Source organism: Nansenia antarctica, assembly GCF_963989245.1.
Source record: "Nansenia antarctica genome assembly, chromosome: 7".
NCBI lineage: Eukaryota > Metazoa > Chordata > Actinopteri > Argentiniformes > Microstomatidae > Nansenia > Nansenia antarctica.
This window is the reverse complement of record NC_137677.1, coordinates 55,012,667-55,030,961: the sequence shown is the minus strand read 5'-3', so window position 1 is coordinate 55,030,961 and position 18,295 is coordinate 55,012,667. Positions and strand designations below refer to the sequence as shown.

At 44.2% G+C, this 18,295-nt stretch overlaps 1 protein-coding gene across 2 annotated transcripts; it reads left to right on the top strand.

Moving 5' to 3' along the window:
- The first annotated feature begins 259 nt into the window (after positions 1-259).
- Positions 260-18,264, top strand: dync1i2a (dynein, cytoplasmic 1, intermediate chain 2a). 2 transcript variants are annotated; one of them, XM_080535642.1, is made up of 17 exons: positions 260-296; positions 2,454-2,559; positions 2,742-2,856; positions 3,815-3,908; positions 5,533-5,592; positions 5,974-6,089; positions 10,606-10,698; positions 11,032-11,194; positions 11,315-11,414; positions 12,374-12,499; positions 13,559-13,705; positions 13,955-14,068; positions 14,576-14,709; positions 15,822-15,966; positions 16,067-16,207; positions 16,498-16,623; positions 17,094-18,264. In XM_080535642.1, the coding sequence occupies exons 2-17, from the start codon at positions 2,464-2,466 to the stop codon at positions 17,205-17,207; spliced, it is 1,884 nt and encodes a 627-aa protein (XP_080391768.1). In that variant the 5' UTR covers positions 260-296; positions 2,454-2,463; the 3' UTR covers positions 17,208-18,264. The 2 variants fall into 2 exon arrangements, with proteins under 2 accessions (XP_080391768.1, XP_080391769.1); XM_080535643.1 differs by lacking the exon at positions 5,533-5,592.
- The last annotated feature ends 31 nt before the right edge of the window (positions 18,265-18,295 follow it).

Below are 18,295 nucleotides of genomic sequence, written 5' to 3'. Positions count from 1 at the left end.
GAAGTGATTTAGTGCAGGGCTAGACGTAATCTGTGTCCGGGATACCACCCCTCAAAGTGTCATTTTGGTCTAGTAGTACTCTTAAAAACCTACCTTATGCTAGTGAGATGGGCTATCTCAGACAGTATACAAGCATTGGAGCCGAGAACTGCTACTAGAGTGCCCCCTGCTGGCGCAAGTAAGCAACATCTTTCCAGTTGAATGTCCGTCTTCAGCGTCCGTAGTTCTGCATCCGTTGTGTTTATCGGCGTTTCGTGACTTGTGATTCAAGGCAGTAAAGCCGAGGAGACGTCAAGGTTTGTTGACAAGCCACAGACTAATCATGTATGTAACGCTTAACGTATAGTAGTGTATGCTTCACGCTGTCAGCTACGATTTAATTTGTCTTTGATTTGGCAGGCTAGCTAGCTAACCCCCGCTGTCATGTCTGCAGTAGGCCGAGCTAGCGTGTTTGAGCTAACTAGCTACCCTAGTAAGAGAGCTTGTTTTATTGTGTTAAAACGGATTATCCCACAATCGCATAGGTTCAGAGGCTTCGTGAAGTTATATTTTTTGCTTCAGATAAATGTTAAGTGTGATAGGTTAAAGTCAACTCTAGCTAAGTGTAAACTAAAGGATCATCCGGAAGCAAATCAGTTTTGTCCACAGGCACAATGCAATGTTTTGGGTGGGGCCGCTGCTATAATTATGATATAATATATTTGGGAAATCTGCCAACACTACTACATTACTTTTGATACTTGCATTGATTTTTCTAACATTAGTTACACTCTCTCATATCCAAAACGAGTGTAGATGTGTATAACTAGACGAGGCTAGGCAGTGAAGCAGCCATGCATGAGAGATGCTGATCATGTGATGATGCTCATCATGTCTCTTGTAAATGGTAAAATCATGGACTGACTTATAATATAGCACCTTATTCTAAAGCGCTTTACAACGGCCTCTCATTCACCCATTCACACACACTCATTCACACACACTCATTCACTGACCAATGGCAGCACGCTACCATGCAATGCGCCCAGCCGCAATTTGAGGTTCAGTGTCTTGCCCAAGGACACCTCGACATGTGGCCAGCTGCCTGTTAAGTAGCATCTTTCACTGATTGACAGCATCTTCTGCTGATGTCAGAGTTAATGAGGTTAATAAACGAACATAGCTTAGGTACATAGTGAGGTAGCTGATTATGATAGAAGAAGAAAAAACATGCTTCATAAAATGTTCCTGATATAATGGCAGTGATCATGGCCTACTAAGCTGAGCAATATCTATTTTAAGCTTAGGCCACTCTGCTCTAGCTACTGATTGCTTGCATCTTGTTTTATTGTAAGTCATAACAGTATGCCTAGCTATCAATCATTGTAAATACGGCCTTGATGAATTTGGTTGTCTATGCTCTGTAGTGCATCATCTTGTACTGCAACTGAAAGCGAATAGGCTAGTATTATCATGATCAGCATTGACCAGTCTTTCCCCCCAAAGTGCTTATTTTATGTCGCACATGAGGCTACACCAATACAGCAGAAGCATGGCCTGGCCCACCCCAATGAAGTTGTAATAGAGGAAACATTGAACCAAAAATGTAGAAGAAAATAATCTTAACATCTCCCGCAAGAGCAGTTTTTGTAGGCTGTGCTAAATTATAAAATTCTGAGAAAATGCAATGTTTTGAATCAATATCCACACATTGTCTTTTCCAAGTGGTTTATCCAATTTAATGTAGAAGGGTTTTCACACTATGTAGTGCACCTTATGGGAAAAGGCTATAGCATAGAGAATGATTTCAATATGAAAGCTCAGAGGCATCCATTCATTGTCTTAGGCCAAGTTGTGCAATCAAGACAAATGCCTAGAAGTGCTCCCCATGATGCCTGGTGAAAGGGTCAAGTGCTATGGGGGGGATATGAGGACTGATTAATGCTTTATGCAGAACGATAAAGCCTCACTTGAGATTATCAACTTAATCTCTGTGAAGTTCGGTTGAGTTGAGCAGACAAAAGAGGCTTGAATGGGGCTTTTGGCCTGAAGAGGGTTTTTTAGACCAGGTGGTCAGGACCCTGCTAATAGTAGAGCATCCAACCATTCTCTGTGTCGACAGTAGAGTGTGCTCTTGAGCCTGATCTAAACCCTGCTCAAACGTCCTCATCAAAAGCTAACACTGGTTCCCTGATGGGGCCAAACTGCTCTGCCCTTTGCAGAGCACAGCAAAGGAGCAGGTGCTAGTCTCATTTTATTACACTTTCAGAGAACACCCAGAAAATGGAGGCCCAGTTTCTTTAAACATTTGACTCTGACCATACTGTAGATTCCAATGTGTTTGGATTAGTGGGCTTTTGCCCCATAGAAACGGTCAATTTAAGTATTGAATACGTACATTTTTACAAACAAATGCTGGGAATTTATCAGACCCACTGTGATAATTCGGTTTGATGTTTGTTTGTGTCTTACAGCTTTGGCATCATGTCAGACAAAAGTGAGCTAAAAGCGGAGCTCGAAAGGAAGAAACAACGCCTGGCTCAGATAAGAGAGGAGAAAAAGGAGCGCAAGAAGAAAGAGGTGAGAAACAGGGTTTCACGCACACTATAGTCTTGTGAAACGCTTTGAGTGCACAAAGTATCTGAATATTAAGAGGGGAAATAGGGATGACGGAAAACAATGGAGGTTATCTGCACCCTAAATCCTCTTGTGGAGCCATAACCTGAGAGCTAACAAATGTTTCTGTCCTGAATGTCTCCTAGGCTGAACAGAAGAGAGATGCTGCCCCACCGGATGACTCAGACCTGGAGAAGAAGAGGCGTGAGGCAGATGCCCTTCTGCAGAGCATGGGCATCATCTCGTCAGATGTCCCTATCGGTAAGAACAACTCTACTAGTGCTGTTGCATAATTTCGTTGAGCACTGTAGCGTTACAGGCCTACACAAGTAAACCTCTCTAGCATAGTTTGGACCATATGATCCTGTCCAGAGCCAGGCGATCTGAGTACTAAGCAAATGTTTGTAACCCAGAGAAGAACCCTAATAAATTAGATTTCAATGGATTCACATTAGAGAACAAGCTAACTGTAGGGGGCAGAAGTGGTCCATGATAGACCCATTATGGCCTGACAGCCTACAAACAAGACACTTTGTATCAAAGTGGTGTAGGGAACTGACATTCTAAATGATTCAGTTGTAAAGTAAATTTCATTTCATCAAGTAGATTTGGAAGAATAACTTTTCAATCAAATTTTTTTAGTAAGATTTGGTGCATTAGTTAAACGTTTTTTTTTAGAATAATTGTGACATTCTGGATACAAGTGTTTCTTCTTTGGTTCCACTGTTGAATGTGTCAAATCCTTTATTTTTCCTCTCGCTTCTATTTTCTAAAGTTTTTTTTTTCTAACCCTATTGACCTTTTATATCCTTATTGTCTCACCATCTATTTGATTTTGATATGTTGATTTGTGATTGCATATTTCTAAGATTTGTCATATATCAGTGTTAAAACAAAAAAAAAAATATATATATTATTCTGTATATACAATATTACAATTAAAATACTTATTTATTCTTGCATCCATTTGGGCTGTGCATATACCTCTGATTTTCTTTTCTTTTCTACTACATATGACATGAACAATAACCATTTTTCTTTTTCTTTTCTCTTTTTTGCTGCTCATATCCCCTCAATTTTTTATGCTTTTTTGCATGCATCCTCTTTTTTTTTTTTTACCGCTGCTGCCACCGCAACACTGACATACCTTTTGCGCCATTGTGACCAGTCCAGCCTCTGCGCATAGTAACAGAGGATACCTGTCTATTTCACTATCTAGTCCCTCCTCCCATGTCTCCAACCTCCAAATCGGTGGGCACGCCAAGCGAGGCAGGGAGCCAAGACTCAGGCGATGGCGCCGGCGTGGGACCCAGGTACAAACACCCCTCAGAATAACGTTTTAATGACAAAATGCTTTCCTTTCTCTCAGGCGGAGCTTTCATCCTTTGTAAGCTCAGTGCAGCCCTGCTGTAATTTAGGTAGCAACGCTCTGGCTTTTAAATGCAGGAATAAATGAGGGACTGCCAACCCAACAAAGACAAATATTTGTGTCATCTCAAGGTTTTGGTTTTTACAGGTTTCAGCATGTATCTGTTCTATAATATTTATATATTTTTTGTATTACAAGATATTGAGATGGGACAGGCTTGTGCCTTAAAATGAGATTAAAAACACCAGACAGACCAGTATTCTAAGTTTTACTGGCACGCTAAACCCACACCCTCACACATGCACACTTTTGACAACACAATCCTCACCGTTTTTTCCCTCTAGCTTTGTGGATTTTCAAGTCTAAAACCTAGCAATTTGGTCAAGAAGTTACACATTACTCTGTCTAGTATCGTTCATCACAGACTATGCATTTACAAAGTATCTACTGTATATCAACAGTATACCATCTCAAGCGTGGTGCAGTTTTATATACTTAAAGAGAATGATGACTAGCTTATGCTAAGGGTGTGCATGTTTATTTTGTTTTTGTGCTGTTGAATTAGAAGAGTCCTAAATGAACAATAAAACACCAGGCTCCCGCGATGCCTGAGGGACTTCTTAACCCCTAATTAGAGCCCTGTCCCTGTGCTGAAACTCTAGCTCCCCCAGTGTCCCATCAGGGCCAGGGAGCTCTTCCTCCAGCCCTGGGCCCTACGTGTTGACTCATTTCCCTCACCAGCATGGCCATTTCCTACACACATGGAGGTCATGTTTTCCCCCTTAGGGCTCTCGCTCGCTCGCTCTCTTTTTCTGCCTCCTGCTCTCTACCTCTATTTCTCTCTCTCTCTCTCTCTCTCTCTCTCTCTCTCTCTCTCTCTCTCTCTCTCTCTCTCTCTCTCTTAATTCAATTAAATTCAAAGGAGCTAATTCCTCTCTCCCTCTCCCTCTTTCTCCCTCTCCCTCTTTCTCCCTCTCCCTTTGCCTCTATTGCTGTTCTCTCTCTCTCTCTCTCTCTCTCTCTCTCTCTCTCTCTCTCTCTCTCTCTCTCTCTCTCTCTCTCTCTCTCCCCTCCCTCCCTCTGCCTCTCTTGCTCTTCTCTCCCTCTCGCTCGTCTCTCCCTTCCCCTCCCCCTCCCCCCTTCATGTGAGATCCAGGGTGGTTGGTGTGACACAGTTCAGGCTATATCAGCCCCTCAGGCTGCTCATTAGACCCGGTGTCATCCCACTCACAGGCCCTGTGTGTCCATGCATTTTAAACAAATACTGTCCTTGATCCCTCTGCCTTATATTCACTACATTATACATTTTTGGTGTGTAATAGAGGGTTGTCTTGGTAACTGCCCCCCCCCCCCTCGTATCAACATATCAAGGCAAAGTTCGTTGGAATTTGTTTTTCTTTTCTTTTGTTCCCTGAAGTGGAACATTATTAAAAGAATTTAACAAAAGTTTGATTTGTGACCTGTATGTTTCAATGGGCATGTTGAGTGTGTAAGTTCTAACTTGTTTCCTCTTGGTTTATGCCTGCTTTCTCTCACTAATGCCGCCTTGTTGCTGTGACACTAACCAGGACTCTGCACTGGGACTCTGACCCGTCCACTCTTCAGCTTCACTCTGACTCTGAGCTGGGGTATTGGACACTATCTTCTTCTCCTCCTCCTTCGTTCATTTCACCCCTCTTTCAACCTCCAGCATTGTTGCTCCTCTTGACCATCTCCAAATCCTCATTTCAATTCAGATTTAAAATGTTTTAACAATCAAGTTGTGCTGCATGCATATGAGGCATCTTTCATTCACAATGCTAACTGAACATTAGCCCACCCTTTCTGCTCCATGAGTAAGTGATCATTTGAAGATGTCCGCATTTGTTTCAAAAGCAATGATGTATGTGATGAAGTACAAATGAAATGTCTGGGATGTGATAACTTACTTGTGCTGTGTCTCATACCCATGTCATGCAGTCTGGTGTCCATGGCCATGCGTTGTATGTGAAGTTGTGCTGTGCTTTTAGGCGAGGACCTGTAAAGCTGGGTATGGCTAAGATCACCCAAGTGGACTTCCCACCCAAGGAGACCGTGTCCTACACCAAGGAGACACAGACACCTATTGTGACCCAGCAGAAGGAAGGTGTGAATTCTGACCATGAGTTTAATACACTTTAATTATTAGATACTATGCAATAAGTTCTGAACAAGACTTTACTGTTGACTGTTTACTGAGAACAGTGCAGTTGGTTGTGTGTGTGTGTGTGTGTGTGTGTGTGTGTGTGTGTGTGTGTGTGTGTGTGTGTGTGTGTGTGTGTGTGTGTGTGTGTGTGTGTGTGTTGCGCCTGGCTGGCTTGTATGATCATACAAGTGGGAGCAGGAAGTGAAATGATCTGGCCTTACAGAGTAGAGATGAAAGCTATGGAAAATTGCAGGGGCCCGGGAAACACAAGACGGCAAAGGAGAGATTAAATTCACACACGTAGACCCACTCCTTTTAACCTCCCCACACACACACACACTCTCCACTCACCCCCATCCTTTGACCAGTAGGGCCAATAGGGAAAAGAAACAGTAAATTGGAGGAGATATGATGGGCTGTGTGCATGCCCGGCTAGTGCATCTGAGACATGTCAATGTATGTAATTGCTACACAGCTTTCATGTGGTCGCCGATGCATATCTTAAAATATATATATATATTTAACCCTAACATCCACATGTTGACCACATATGCCACGATTATGTGTGATGATGTGATCTCCTCTTTGAATACAGTGTCTTTAGTTTTCAAGATGCAGTTGAGGGTCTCCAGGAATTAACCCCATCTCAGTTATTTAATCTTCATTATTAGAAATCATAATCAGAGCAAGTTACTGCTTTAGAGACACTGCTATTTTATTGATGTTTTTGTTAATTTGTCCATTAGGCCTGTATTTCCAATCCAGTATTGATTTATCAATCAATCAAACTTAATAACTATAACACAATAACTATGTGAGTGAGTTTACTCAGTGAGGGCTGGGGTTATGAACGAAGTGCCGTTCCCTAGTTGAGCTGGTTGTCTTTGTGCTAGAGAACCAAGTCTTCTAACTTCCTCTTCACACTTAAGCCTGCCTAGAACCCAGTCTCCTGTCAGATCAATCTCTCCAGTGGAAACTAGCCAGATGACTTGTGGTGATTTTTTTCATTGAGGAATGTGAATTGGCCTGCAGTCTTGCTGCGAACAAATTGTGTGATTCTGTGGAAAACCATAAGCAGAGCCAGTGAAGGATGAAGAGCAGCAGTCTCTGTTCTGTTCTGGGGAGGTGCATGGACTCTCTGGGGCATTGTAAAAGTGTGTTAAACAAGGATAGTTCCTGCCGGCTGTTCAACACCAGACCCCCTTCGCTCTCTGCCACTATGTAATCATTTCATCAACTCTCTCGCTTCCCTGTCTTCTCCCTTCAGCGAATAGGCACATAACAAAACACACTCAGTGACATTGTGCGTTTTCACGCCATCACTCCTGGCACTTGGTGAGACAGCGTCCCCATGCCTGCTCGCACCGCTCTGTGCATATTTGATGTTGGGGGTGGCGTCGGGCGCGTGCACTGATTGAGCGATTCATCATCTTGTCAAGAGGAGGCGACGGCGCGGCACTCTCAAGGTCAGCAGGCGGTGGCATGAGAGGGAGGCGCTGCCATGCCATGCTACAGACAGAAAGAGGGAGCAGTGCCCCATAGCCCCCCCACCCCCACCCCCTCCCAAAAAAAAATGGAAAAAGAGAGAGAGAGAGAGAGAGAGAGAGAGAGAGAGAGAGAGAAGAAGATGCTGACTATTGATCCAGTATTTGGGGGAGTCTGGGGGCAATGGTCACTCTTCAGTGAATTTGACCTAATATGCAGAAATCCACCGTGGTATATCTAGAACATTCACATGTTCAGATTACAATAGCAGCCATCGCCAACGTCAATAAGTGCTGCTTAACAAGAGGTAATTATGGAGAAAGATATTGGGAAATTCAGTGAGTGGTCTGTCTGGTGATCCTGGTATACAGGAGTGTGAAGTTTGAGTAAATTAGAAATTTAATTAAATGTAATTTTTTTAATCACTCAGAATTCAGGGGAAGGTCAAAACTTTTAATCACGAAAGGACCTCAATAGCCTCTTGTTTGAAGTGGCGCTCTTTGAACATAGTCACCTTTCATGTACTCACACTTGACGATTAGTAAGCTACTTCTGCTAACTGTCCATTGTTGAATTAATTTTTTCAATATACCATACCACTAACCACAATTTCAACATGCTACTCGTGTAATTAAATTGAGTTTATTCAAGGTCAAGATTTAATGTGAAAGTGATCAATGACAAATATTAATTCCATCTTGGATATCTTACCTACTCTCCACGTTTTCCTTCACGATTGCATCAGGCTGAGGGGATAAAACATAAACAAAAAACATAGGCAGAAACCCTTTCCATCATATTCACAGAATTGTCATTTAGTGTTCCAACCCTCTTGTAGAGAGAGAGAGACAGAGATATTTCACAGCTGACTGAGACCTCAACCTGCTTGTCAGAGTTGCTGTAGTCTGACTTCTGAAATCGCCTGCCTGATTTGGACCATTATGTCATGATTTTGATGCCATATAATTTAATTGTTGTTAAACTAATAGCATAAATGTGTTTTAAGTATTAGAAGGGACATGATGCTAGTCTACTTCGTTTACTTAAGACTGACAACGCTGAATTGAATGAAGCTGTGTTCGTTATTTAGTATTAAGTGGGCTCTCTCTACAGACGTTGTCTCCACCCTCATCTGTACTCCACAGTCATCTATACAGCAATGGAAGGTTTGTGTAGATTGTAGAAGCCTTCGTAAACTTAAAATGTGGAAGTCTGGACCCGACCCGACCAACACACCTGCAGCGGGGAGTAAAGGTCATTAGTTTTGTACTTGAACAACACTGGACCCACGTAGCGTTTGCATTAATATATTGTCCATTGACAAAGACCTGTGATTACATTCCCCCCTCCCCCTGCTCCTCCCCAAAAAGCTTTTATTTCTTAAGTGGTACAAAAGCCATAATTGGGCCTGCTTTGAGGGGAGGTGTCAGTGTGCAGGACGTGGCTGATCCGGGTGAATTCTGTTAAATGTTTCTTTCCCCCTCGTCTGTGTGCTCCCCCCCCCAGCGGGGTCAGCAGGATCACTAGCTTTTCTCCAAATGGCCATTTTGGCTGGCAGGTGCATTATACCCTTTATTTTCAGATTGTCTTTCCGCTGCTAATGCCTGGCAGGTTGATTGCTCTGGCTGCCTCGCCGGGGAAAGGGCTGACGAGCGCCGCCAGGCCCAGCTGAAAGACAGTGATTACTGTTTTCCTTTAAGCCTGATTGAGGCCCTTGAAAGGAAAGATTTTAACCTTCTCCTTTTGGTTTCCAGAGTACGCTCGAACATTGAAATGGCTTGTGTCATCAACCCAGTTCTGTAAACTCATCAGAACATCAGAACACCCAGGACACTCCGCCCACCACCCCACCCCCAAACGCCACCCTCCACAACACTAAACGCGGGAAAGGGGAAAAAAAATCATTCGGCGCAGACAAAGTGACAGATGACATTATCATTTAGATAATCTCAGTGGACGGGGGGATGGAAGTGTGAATCGCTGTCATCCTAGATAGGGAACCTATACAATATGATATAGGGCTCGGAAGTAACACACAAATATTTCCTCATACACATGAAATATGTTTGTTTACACTATCCATTCATACATTTGAAGGGGTAAAGGAGGATGTGAGATGTTTGTTTGAGAAAGCGGATTCGCCTCGTGTGAGTTTGAGCCAGTGTATGGTTCGCCAGCTGGTCGGGCCTACAAGCTGTATTTTGTTGTACATTCTCTGGCGTTGAATAGCAGTTGTAGGACCCCCTGCTGGGACGGTAATTGCACAGGCTTGTCGTTCAGGGAGAGGCTTGTCTAGGGGCGGCCAGGCGGAAAACCTCTGTGCCATCCTCATGCCACCTTTGAGTAGAACAAGACAATCCCAGCAGTAGAGCCATCTGCTTCAGCACCGTCCCGTCAGCTGGCTGGACCAATGGGAGCGGCCTCGGGCAGCTGCTCCACGCCCTCTGCCCCGCTGCCCCCTGGCCTGGAAGGGGGCAACTTGTTACTGGGAAGCAAGAGGAGATGGCTGCACTGACAAGTGCACTCCCTGTTGAATGGCTAGGTCTCATTATCAGAGTTAGGGGGGAAGAGGAGGGGGGAGGGGGACCCTACGACAAGGTCCCCTGCTGCGTCCTCCCCCCCTTCCACACAAATGACAACCCTCAGCGCTTTAGAAGGCACAGGTCCTTTCAGCGAGGTGACAATGTGTTGGCTAAATTGTGAGAAACAGAATCATTCCATTCCCATACCCATGCTAGCCTGCTGGCAATTCAGGATGCTTTTTGGAAAGAGAAATAATTACTTTGTTGCCGTTGTAGTACCCAATAGGAATAAAAACCATGTTCACACAGACTTGGATGTTTAGTTGTAATGTTCACCATTTATATGCATCTATGGTAATGGTATTCATAGATTTATTTTTTATAGCACTCCTATAGGATTTGATTTTTAATTACTAAACAATGAGGTGCAAAGCTTTGCCAGGCTTGAACTGACTATCTTGTTTCAACAGAGGAGGAGGAGGAGGAGGAAACGGCTCCAGCAGAACCAGAGGTTGAGACCCAAACTGAGAAACCAGTCCAGAAGAAGAAGGAGGAGGAGGAAGGTAGGCTAGAGTTGCAATTCCTTGATATACTCCTACACTGGGTCTCTCACTAACAATGCTAGAATTCAACTGCAACAGGTGACACAACTATCAAAGGCATTGTATGTGAAACAGTGTTGATGGAATTTCATGTATTTATTTTAAAATTCAACAACCATTGAATTTCATGAATAAGACATTCTGATACTTATGGAATCAACTTCTTAAAATGAAAATGATTGCATGTCGTTGTGTTTGGAATTGATTGGAATTGTACAACACACACACACACACACACACAAACACCTATGAGGTAGTCATTTGTAGTCCATAAAGCGTCATGTCTGTCTGTAGCACCCCCACATGAGCTGACAGAGGAGGAGAAGCTGCAGATCCTGCACTCTGAGGAGTTTATGACCTTCTTTGACCATAGCACTCGTATGGTGGAGCGAGCGCTGTCTGAACATGTGGACATGTTCTTTGACTACAGCGGCCGCGACCTGGAAGAAAAGGAAGGGTAAACGGCTAACATCACACTTTTACTTTATTTCTTTTACAAGACAGCTACAGTTTCTGTTGTATTTTGACCTTTCTTCTTTTTGTATTTTCTTTTTTTTATTATTATATTATTTTCTAGTGAGATCCAGGCAGGGGCCAAGCTGTTTCTGAACAGGCAGTTTATGGACGAGCGCTGGTCCAAACACCGTGTTGTCACCTGTCTGGATTGGTCCCCTCAGGTAACAACAGCCTTGCACCGTCACAACCAGGTCATCATCATGACTCTCCCCTTCAGGGTCTTAGTCACTGTGGGAAAACCCACGTCATTATTTTAAATGTCAATATACAAAACACAGTTATTTGAGCTTTCACTGGCCTGCTATAGCTTTTTGTCTTATAATTGAGCCACTTATTGTTTGCTATTATAAGTATAAAGATTGTTAATGCGTTGAAATTACTTATCAAGCTGGTGGCTTAATTCTGTTTGATTTACGTGACACTTATTTAGCATATTATACATTTAGCCACAATGCCCCAGGAACCTCAAACTTATGTCACGCACAAATTGTCACTTAGTTGGAGTCCATAATGATTTGTTTCCCCTTACGTCTCTCTTCATTTGATTCAGAGTTCTACAATGGCTTCTGACATTGATTGAACACCAACTCATTGTTCAACAACCTTGCTTGCTCAGAGCGATATCCATCCCCCTTGTGCTAAATTGTGTATTCACAAACTGTAGACTTCAGTTTTAACAATATGAGAAGCAGCAGAGGTTAATGGTTTGTTTACATCTGGTAAGTGTTTGAAAGCAGGGTCGTTCAAGCCATTCTTTCTTCAGCCATCTCTGCCGGTGTTTTTAGTGTGCGCTGAAGGGTTGAGTTTCAAAGGTCCTCAATGACCTGCAGCGGCCAACTTTTACTATTATGGTTGGTTCAGCAGCTCTTCTCAGAAGTCTAGTGCTTAAAACATTATGCACAGTCGTAGCTTTAAGATACAAACTTTATTTACCAGACTGCTGTTGGGTAGAAAAAGTTTCCCGGCCATAAATCTTGTTGAAGGAGGGGCGGTTACACATTCTACTAGGCATTCAGTGGCACCACTGGAGAGCAGGGGAGGCTTGTTCACATGGAGCCAAGCCTGGGGGCCATGTCTACTTCCTCCTGACATTCATTTGGGCTGATTTGTCTGTCACCAGTATCCTGAGCTGCTGGTTGCCTCATACAACAACAACGAGGACGCCCCCCACGAGCCGGACGGGGTGGCCCTGGTCTGGAACATGAAGTACAAGAAGACCACGCCCGAGTACGTCTTCCACTGCCAGGTATTGAAGCACCCCCCCCCCCTCCCCTCTGCCTCATGGGTGGCTCTACCTCTGACGAGTGTGGAACACTGCCAACCGTCCCTCCTTCCCAAGCTTCCCCCACCCCCCCCCCCCCCCCCATCCTCCCTTCATCCACACTGTGATTTCACTGGGCTGGCATTTCACCTCCACCACATCTATCCACAAACACATGTTAGTTGGAGAAGACCCGTGGTGCCGGAGCTGACTGGCATCCAAGCTATAGGCAGCAGTAGTATTACGCATGCAGTGTTGTGGAGGGTGGTTAGTTATCATGTATATCTAAACAAGGGCCCTGTGTTCAGCGGGGAGAGCAGGTCCTCCCTCCGCCAGTCTGCCTTATTATACTGCATGCCCCGAGGATCCCAGACCAAGACAGGTTGAGTAGAACCACATGTGGCTACCTCCAGAGCGGATGTAGTTGAGGGGCACATTGCTCTGACGAATACAACCCAACAGAAGTGTGAACTCATTTTTCTCCATGCCCTCTAAGTGGGCGGGAAATGTGATTTTCCTCACCGGAGTGTCACATTTTGGAAAAAATCACTTAGATTAATTAATGCGAACGTTTGATGAGATGTTTGGGGTCGGTTTATTTAGATATGGGACTACGGGGTGATGACTTCAGCCAGACCAACTAAAGACTTGGCAAAAGAGACTGGAGACATAATAAACGTGTATGAATAATGTGGACATAATCCATACGTGATATATCCTGTCTTGAGGCAGCCTGCAGGAGAAGGCCAAGCCATGAGTGGTGAGGTGTGAGTCATGGAAAACACAGGATTGTTAAACTCTAAAAAGAAAATAAGCAGCACGCTATACAGTGTGCTGGCATAGCGCTGCGTTACCGTGAATGGCCAGGTCTGTATATTATTTCTAGCGAGTCTGAAATTGGGGGCCGCACGCAGCCGTCATTGATTGGAGGTGACATCTGACATTACCAGAGAGACCTGTCGTCCGACCGTCTCCATGTCACTCTCTCTCTTTCTTTATATCTCTCTCTCTCTCTTTTTCTCTCCCTTTCTCCCTCTCTGCTAGTCTGCTGTGATGTCAGTAGCCTTTGCCAAGTTCCACCCCAACCTGGTTGTGGGGGGGACGTACTCTGGTCAGATCGTCTTGTGGGATAACAGGAGTAACAAGAGGACCCCGGTGCAGAGAACACCACTATCAGCGGCCGCACACACGGTACGACACAGAACTGTTCGTAACACACTACATGTACTAAATGGCACAATATAGAACTGTGTATTTCGGGTAATCTGGGATTGTTACATCCAGTTTTTTACTTTTATATACATTTGCCATTGATTCTTTAAGAATATAACTTTATAAGCCCCATGAACATAGTTCAACTAAGACTCCAGAGTGTATGACTGTGACAGTGTGTTACATCCAGAGACTCATTGTTGATCTTGGCCCCTCTTTTCCCTACAGCACCCAGTGTACTGTGTGAATGTGGTGGGCACTCAGAATGCCCACAACCTCATCAGCATCTCCACCGACGGCAAGATGTGCTCCTGGAGCCTGGACATGCTGTCTCAGCCACAGGTATCACATAGAGGAATGTGTCTTGTCGTCATCACCACAATGAGATGGGATTGTGATTGTATTTTTCCACATTTGTCGACTTTTTTTCACAAGGTTATAGGGAGACAGAGACAACAGTATCTGTCACTGTTCTCCATATAGGCTTTACTGTCTCCATTCATAGTGAATGTCAAACATAGGAACCTCAGTAGGTTGGTGAATGGTGCCGAATATTTTTTTTTTTCTCTCCTGGCATTAACCTTATATTTCTTTTGCAACTCATTTTTCAAAATCAAGGAAATTAACTCTGCTAGCCATGTCATTCCGACTGCGCTGCCAAACCCCCATGTCAAATGTTAATCATTTATAAAGTGCTAGCTGAATTTAGATTATGCATTAATAAACTGTCAAGTGAAAGTTATAGGCTGAGGTTGGCCCTAGTGTGTGTGTTAACATGAAGGCAGGGCAGAGATCTGGTTCTGAATGTTATTCTTCCCCCCCCCCCCCCTCGTCCTCCCTCTCTTACAGGACAGCCTGGAGCTGGTGTTCAAGCAGTCCAAGGCTGTAGCTGTCACCTCCATGTCTTTTCCCCTCGGAGACGTCAACAACTTTGCGGTGGGGAGCGAGGACGGCTCCGTCTACATGGCATGTCGTCACGGAAGGTAGCTATAGCTGCACCAATCGCTAGGCTGCCCCTCATGTCCCTGTCCCCGCTGGACACCTACTGTACAACAGGAAACTGAGGAGGCTTGTTAGGTCCCGGGTTAAAACAGTGTGTCAAATAAATATACCCCCCCCCCCTCACTTCCCAAAACTAAATGAATCCAACACTTGATCTCCTGCTGCTTGAGGTTTCACTCCTACCCAGCCATCCTGTTTTTCTTTCAGCTTCTGTCAGTTGTGTTTGTAAAGGTTGTTCAACATAAACATGGCACACATGGAAGGGGAAACAAATAACATTTTTGCCCTTCTTTTTTCATTTGAGTTTTTTTTTTTTTGTCTCTCTCTCGGAGTGAGAGAGTTTGTTTAAAACCGGTTGCCCCATAGAGACATGAAACCAGAGGTCGCCTGACAATGCTTTAATTCGAGAACGAGTCGCTTCAGTACACAGTCACTGCGTCGTCCAGTAGTAAGGCAACAGACAAGGCAGCGTCTCTCGAATCAGAGCGCGTCCATGGGAGAGCGGGATGTCCATGAGGGATGTGGTAGTACAGTCCTGTGTTATGCCCAGAGACCGCAGAGAGAGAGAGGGGGGATAGTGAGCAGAGAGGGGATAGTGGCCATGATTTGCATGGCAGGATCACGGCTGTAATTGAGGGAATGATTTTCCACCTCATTTACAATGGTATGATACTCTCATCCCAGTTAATAACGCATAAGCATCACTCACGCTGAGTATTTACCTCTCGGGGTAATTATCAGAGCCCTAGTATGGTAACAGCTCAGTGCCATGTGACCAGGCAGAGTGGAAGCAGCGCCATACCACTGTGCGTTTTAAATAATGAAGGTGAATACTGCTGGGGTCCAGCAGTATCTCTTGAAATCAGTGTGTTATGCCCGACCAAAACAAAGGCCTTGAGCGAAGTGTCTGTATATTGTCACATATGTATTGTCACATATTCAATTGTAGACTATATCATGATATATTAGTAACATTTAGATCACATGTGCTGGCTGTCAATTTATACTGAACAACAACTTGATATGATAGTGATGTGATTGGTTGGCCAGTGTTTGGTGCTTACTCCCTGTGTATCATCTTTGTGGTCCACAGTAAAGCAGGCATCAGTGAGATGTTTGAGGGCCACCATGGACCAATCACAGGGATCGACTGCCACACAGCCGGAGGGCCCATCGACTTCTCACACCTGTTTGTCACTTCCTCCTTCGACTGGACAGTCAAGCTGTGGAGCACCAAGGTACAATCCTTCAATACCCCACAATGCTCTTTTATATTTAGCTCTGGCTGTCCAGATTTTTTTTAATGTGTTTTCACATCCCTCTCTCTCTCTCCTACAGAATAACAAGCCATTGTACTCGTTTGAGGACAACTCAGACTACGTCTATGATGTCATGTGGTCTCCCACTCACCCAGCTCTGTTTGCGTGTGTGGATGGAGTGGGCCATCTTGATCTGTGGAACCTCAACAACGACACTGAGGTACCTGACACCGTGGATCTAGAACACTCTAGTTTTTCTTTTCTGTCTGACAGCCTTTTCACATGATCTTGCACCGTCTCCAACTCACAACTCTCATTTGTTACTTATCCCATCATCTGTTGTCTTGTTTTCTCCAAAATCAGTGAACCATCATTTGGTGTACTTGGTATACAAGTCAGATTACCATAAGAACTCATAGAGACACTCATAGCCGTAATAGTGTTGTACAGAGCCAGTCAATCAGTGTTGGTGTTATGAGGGTCTTGGCAGACACGGTGTTGTTTTGTTAGGTTCCTACAGCCAGTGCCACTGTAGAGGGGAACCCAGCCCTGAACCGCGTGCGATGGGCCCACTCCGGCAGAGAGATCGCTGTGGGAGACTCTGATGGACAGATCCGTGTCTATGATGTTGGAGAGGTGAGAGGCAATATTTGTATAATAGAAAAAAATATGACAACTGGGAAATGCATTGCGTAGAGTGAACTATACTTGAACTAGATTTGACAAACATAAGAATGTGTTTATTCATGCAGAATTATTGCAGATCATAAATAAGAAATAAACCAAGATTGCGGCTCAACAGGGTTGTTCTCTGTATCTGAAGCGGAGGTTAGGGGCCAGAATTATAGAGTTTGGCTCCCGAACTCTGGACCACAGTTAAGCCATTGTCAGACCCCTGCTCCCTGGAGTCAGTTCCTGAGGGTCTTGGCCTGACTGCTAAACCCCAGATAGAGAGAGCAGCTCTACCCCCTGATCTCTGCCAGGGAGGGGTCAGGTCTTGGTGACAATTGCCTGTGATCCCCTATACTAGGCCCACGAGAGGGTTGGAGCTTCAATAATATGGGTTAAGATTTTGACAAATTTCTCTGTATTGTTTTTCCCTCCAGCAAATCGCCGTTCCGCGCAACGACGAATGGACCCGTTTCGTCCGAACCTTGGCGGAGATTAACGAGAACAGGGACGACGCAGAGGAGCTGGCAGCTCAGCGCCTGTCTGCTTGATCGCCATGGAAATGCCAGTCTAGGGACCAGAGACGGGTGTCTTAATGTCAACCGCCTTGTTCTGATTTGAGGAAAAGACACGATGACGACATTGTCATCAGGAGTGTGGACATCTTTCTTTGGAGACATTGTAGTCCGATTTAATACACCTACTTTACTTGGATACTCCATGCACCGGTCTCCACTGGGATAAGTGATAGGGCTATCAACCTCAGACACTACAAGAAACAAAGCCATCTTACTCTGCAATACAAATCAGCTGGCATTTTTATCCAGTACTCAAGAACCAGATGCCTTAAGGGTACAATGTCAGCTCCAGGTCTCGTGTCTGAATCCATACGTATACTGTAAGCACGTTGGGTTTAACAGCAAGTCGCGTTTCACTGGCCACTTGTCTGCCAAACACAAGTATGTATTTGCAGTAATCATTCATGTGTTCACTACCTGGGCCCCATGCCCCTGTTCACTTAAATGGTCGTAAATGTATCACATCCTTACTACAGCCAGGAATGTAGACATCTCATCATAACATTAGCTCATGTGTTTCTATTTACCTTTAACCTAGATGCACCCAAAGTACATTTCTTTTTGTAAAATATCAAAAGTTTGACTTTTCCTCAATCTGAATGTCTTTGTACAATTACTTATGTATTGCTCTTAACATTAAAAGATGTCAGACTGCATCTGTTGATGTTTGTAAAAGATGTAGAATGAATATTTGAGGATATGATACTGGTTTGGAAAATGTTTGATATCTGCTGTGTAAATTACCTATCCATACTGTATGTGGTGTCCAAGGGAGGCTGGTGGATGTAGAAATCATCTGAGGATTGACACAATTTCTCATTCAATTCCATGAATTACAATGAGCCCATTTCTACCTCCACCAGCCTCCCCTGGTAGTATCTGAGCAAAAGCCTCCACTCACTTATGTGCCCTAGTTCTTACAGGATGTCTCCTACACATTGTGTCATGAGTCTCAGAATGTACTTTTCACACAATTAAAATTAAACCATTTTGATGATTTATTTCAACAAAATATAATAAATACATTTAAATTATTTCCCAAGACCCTGGTCGTGATTTCA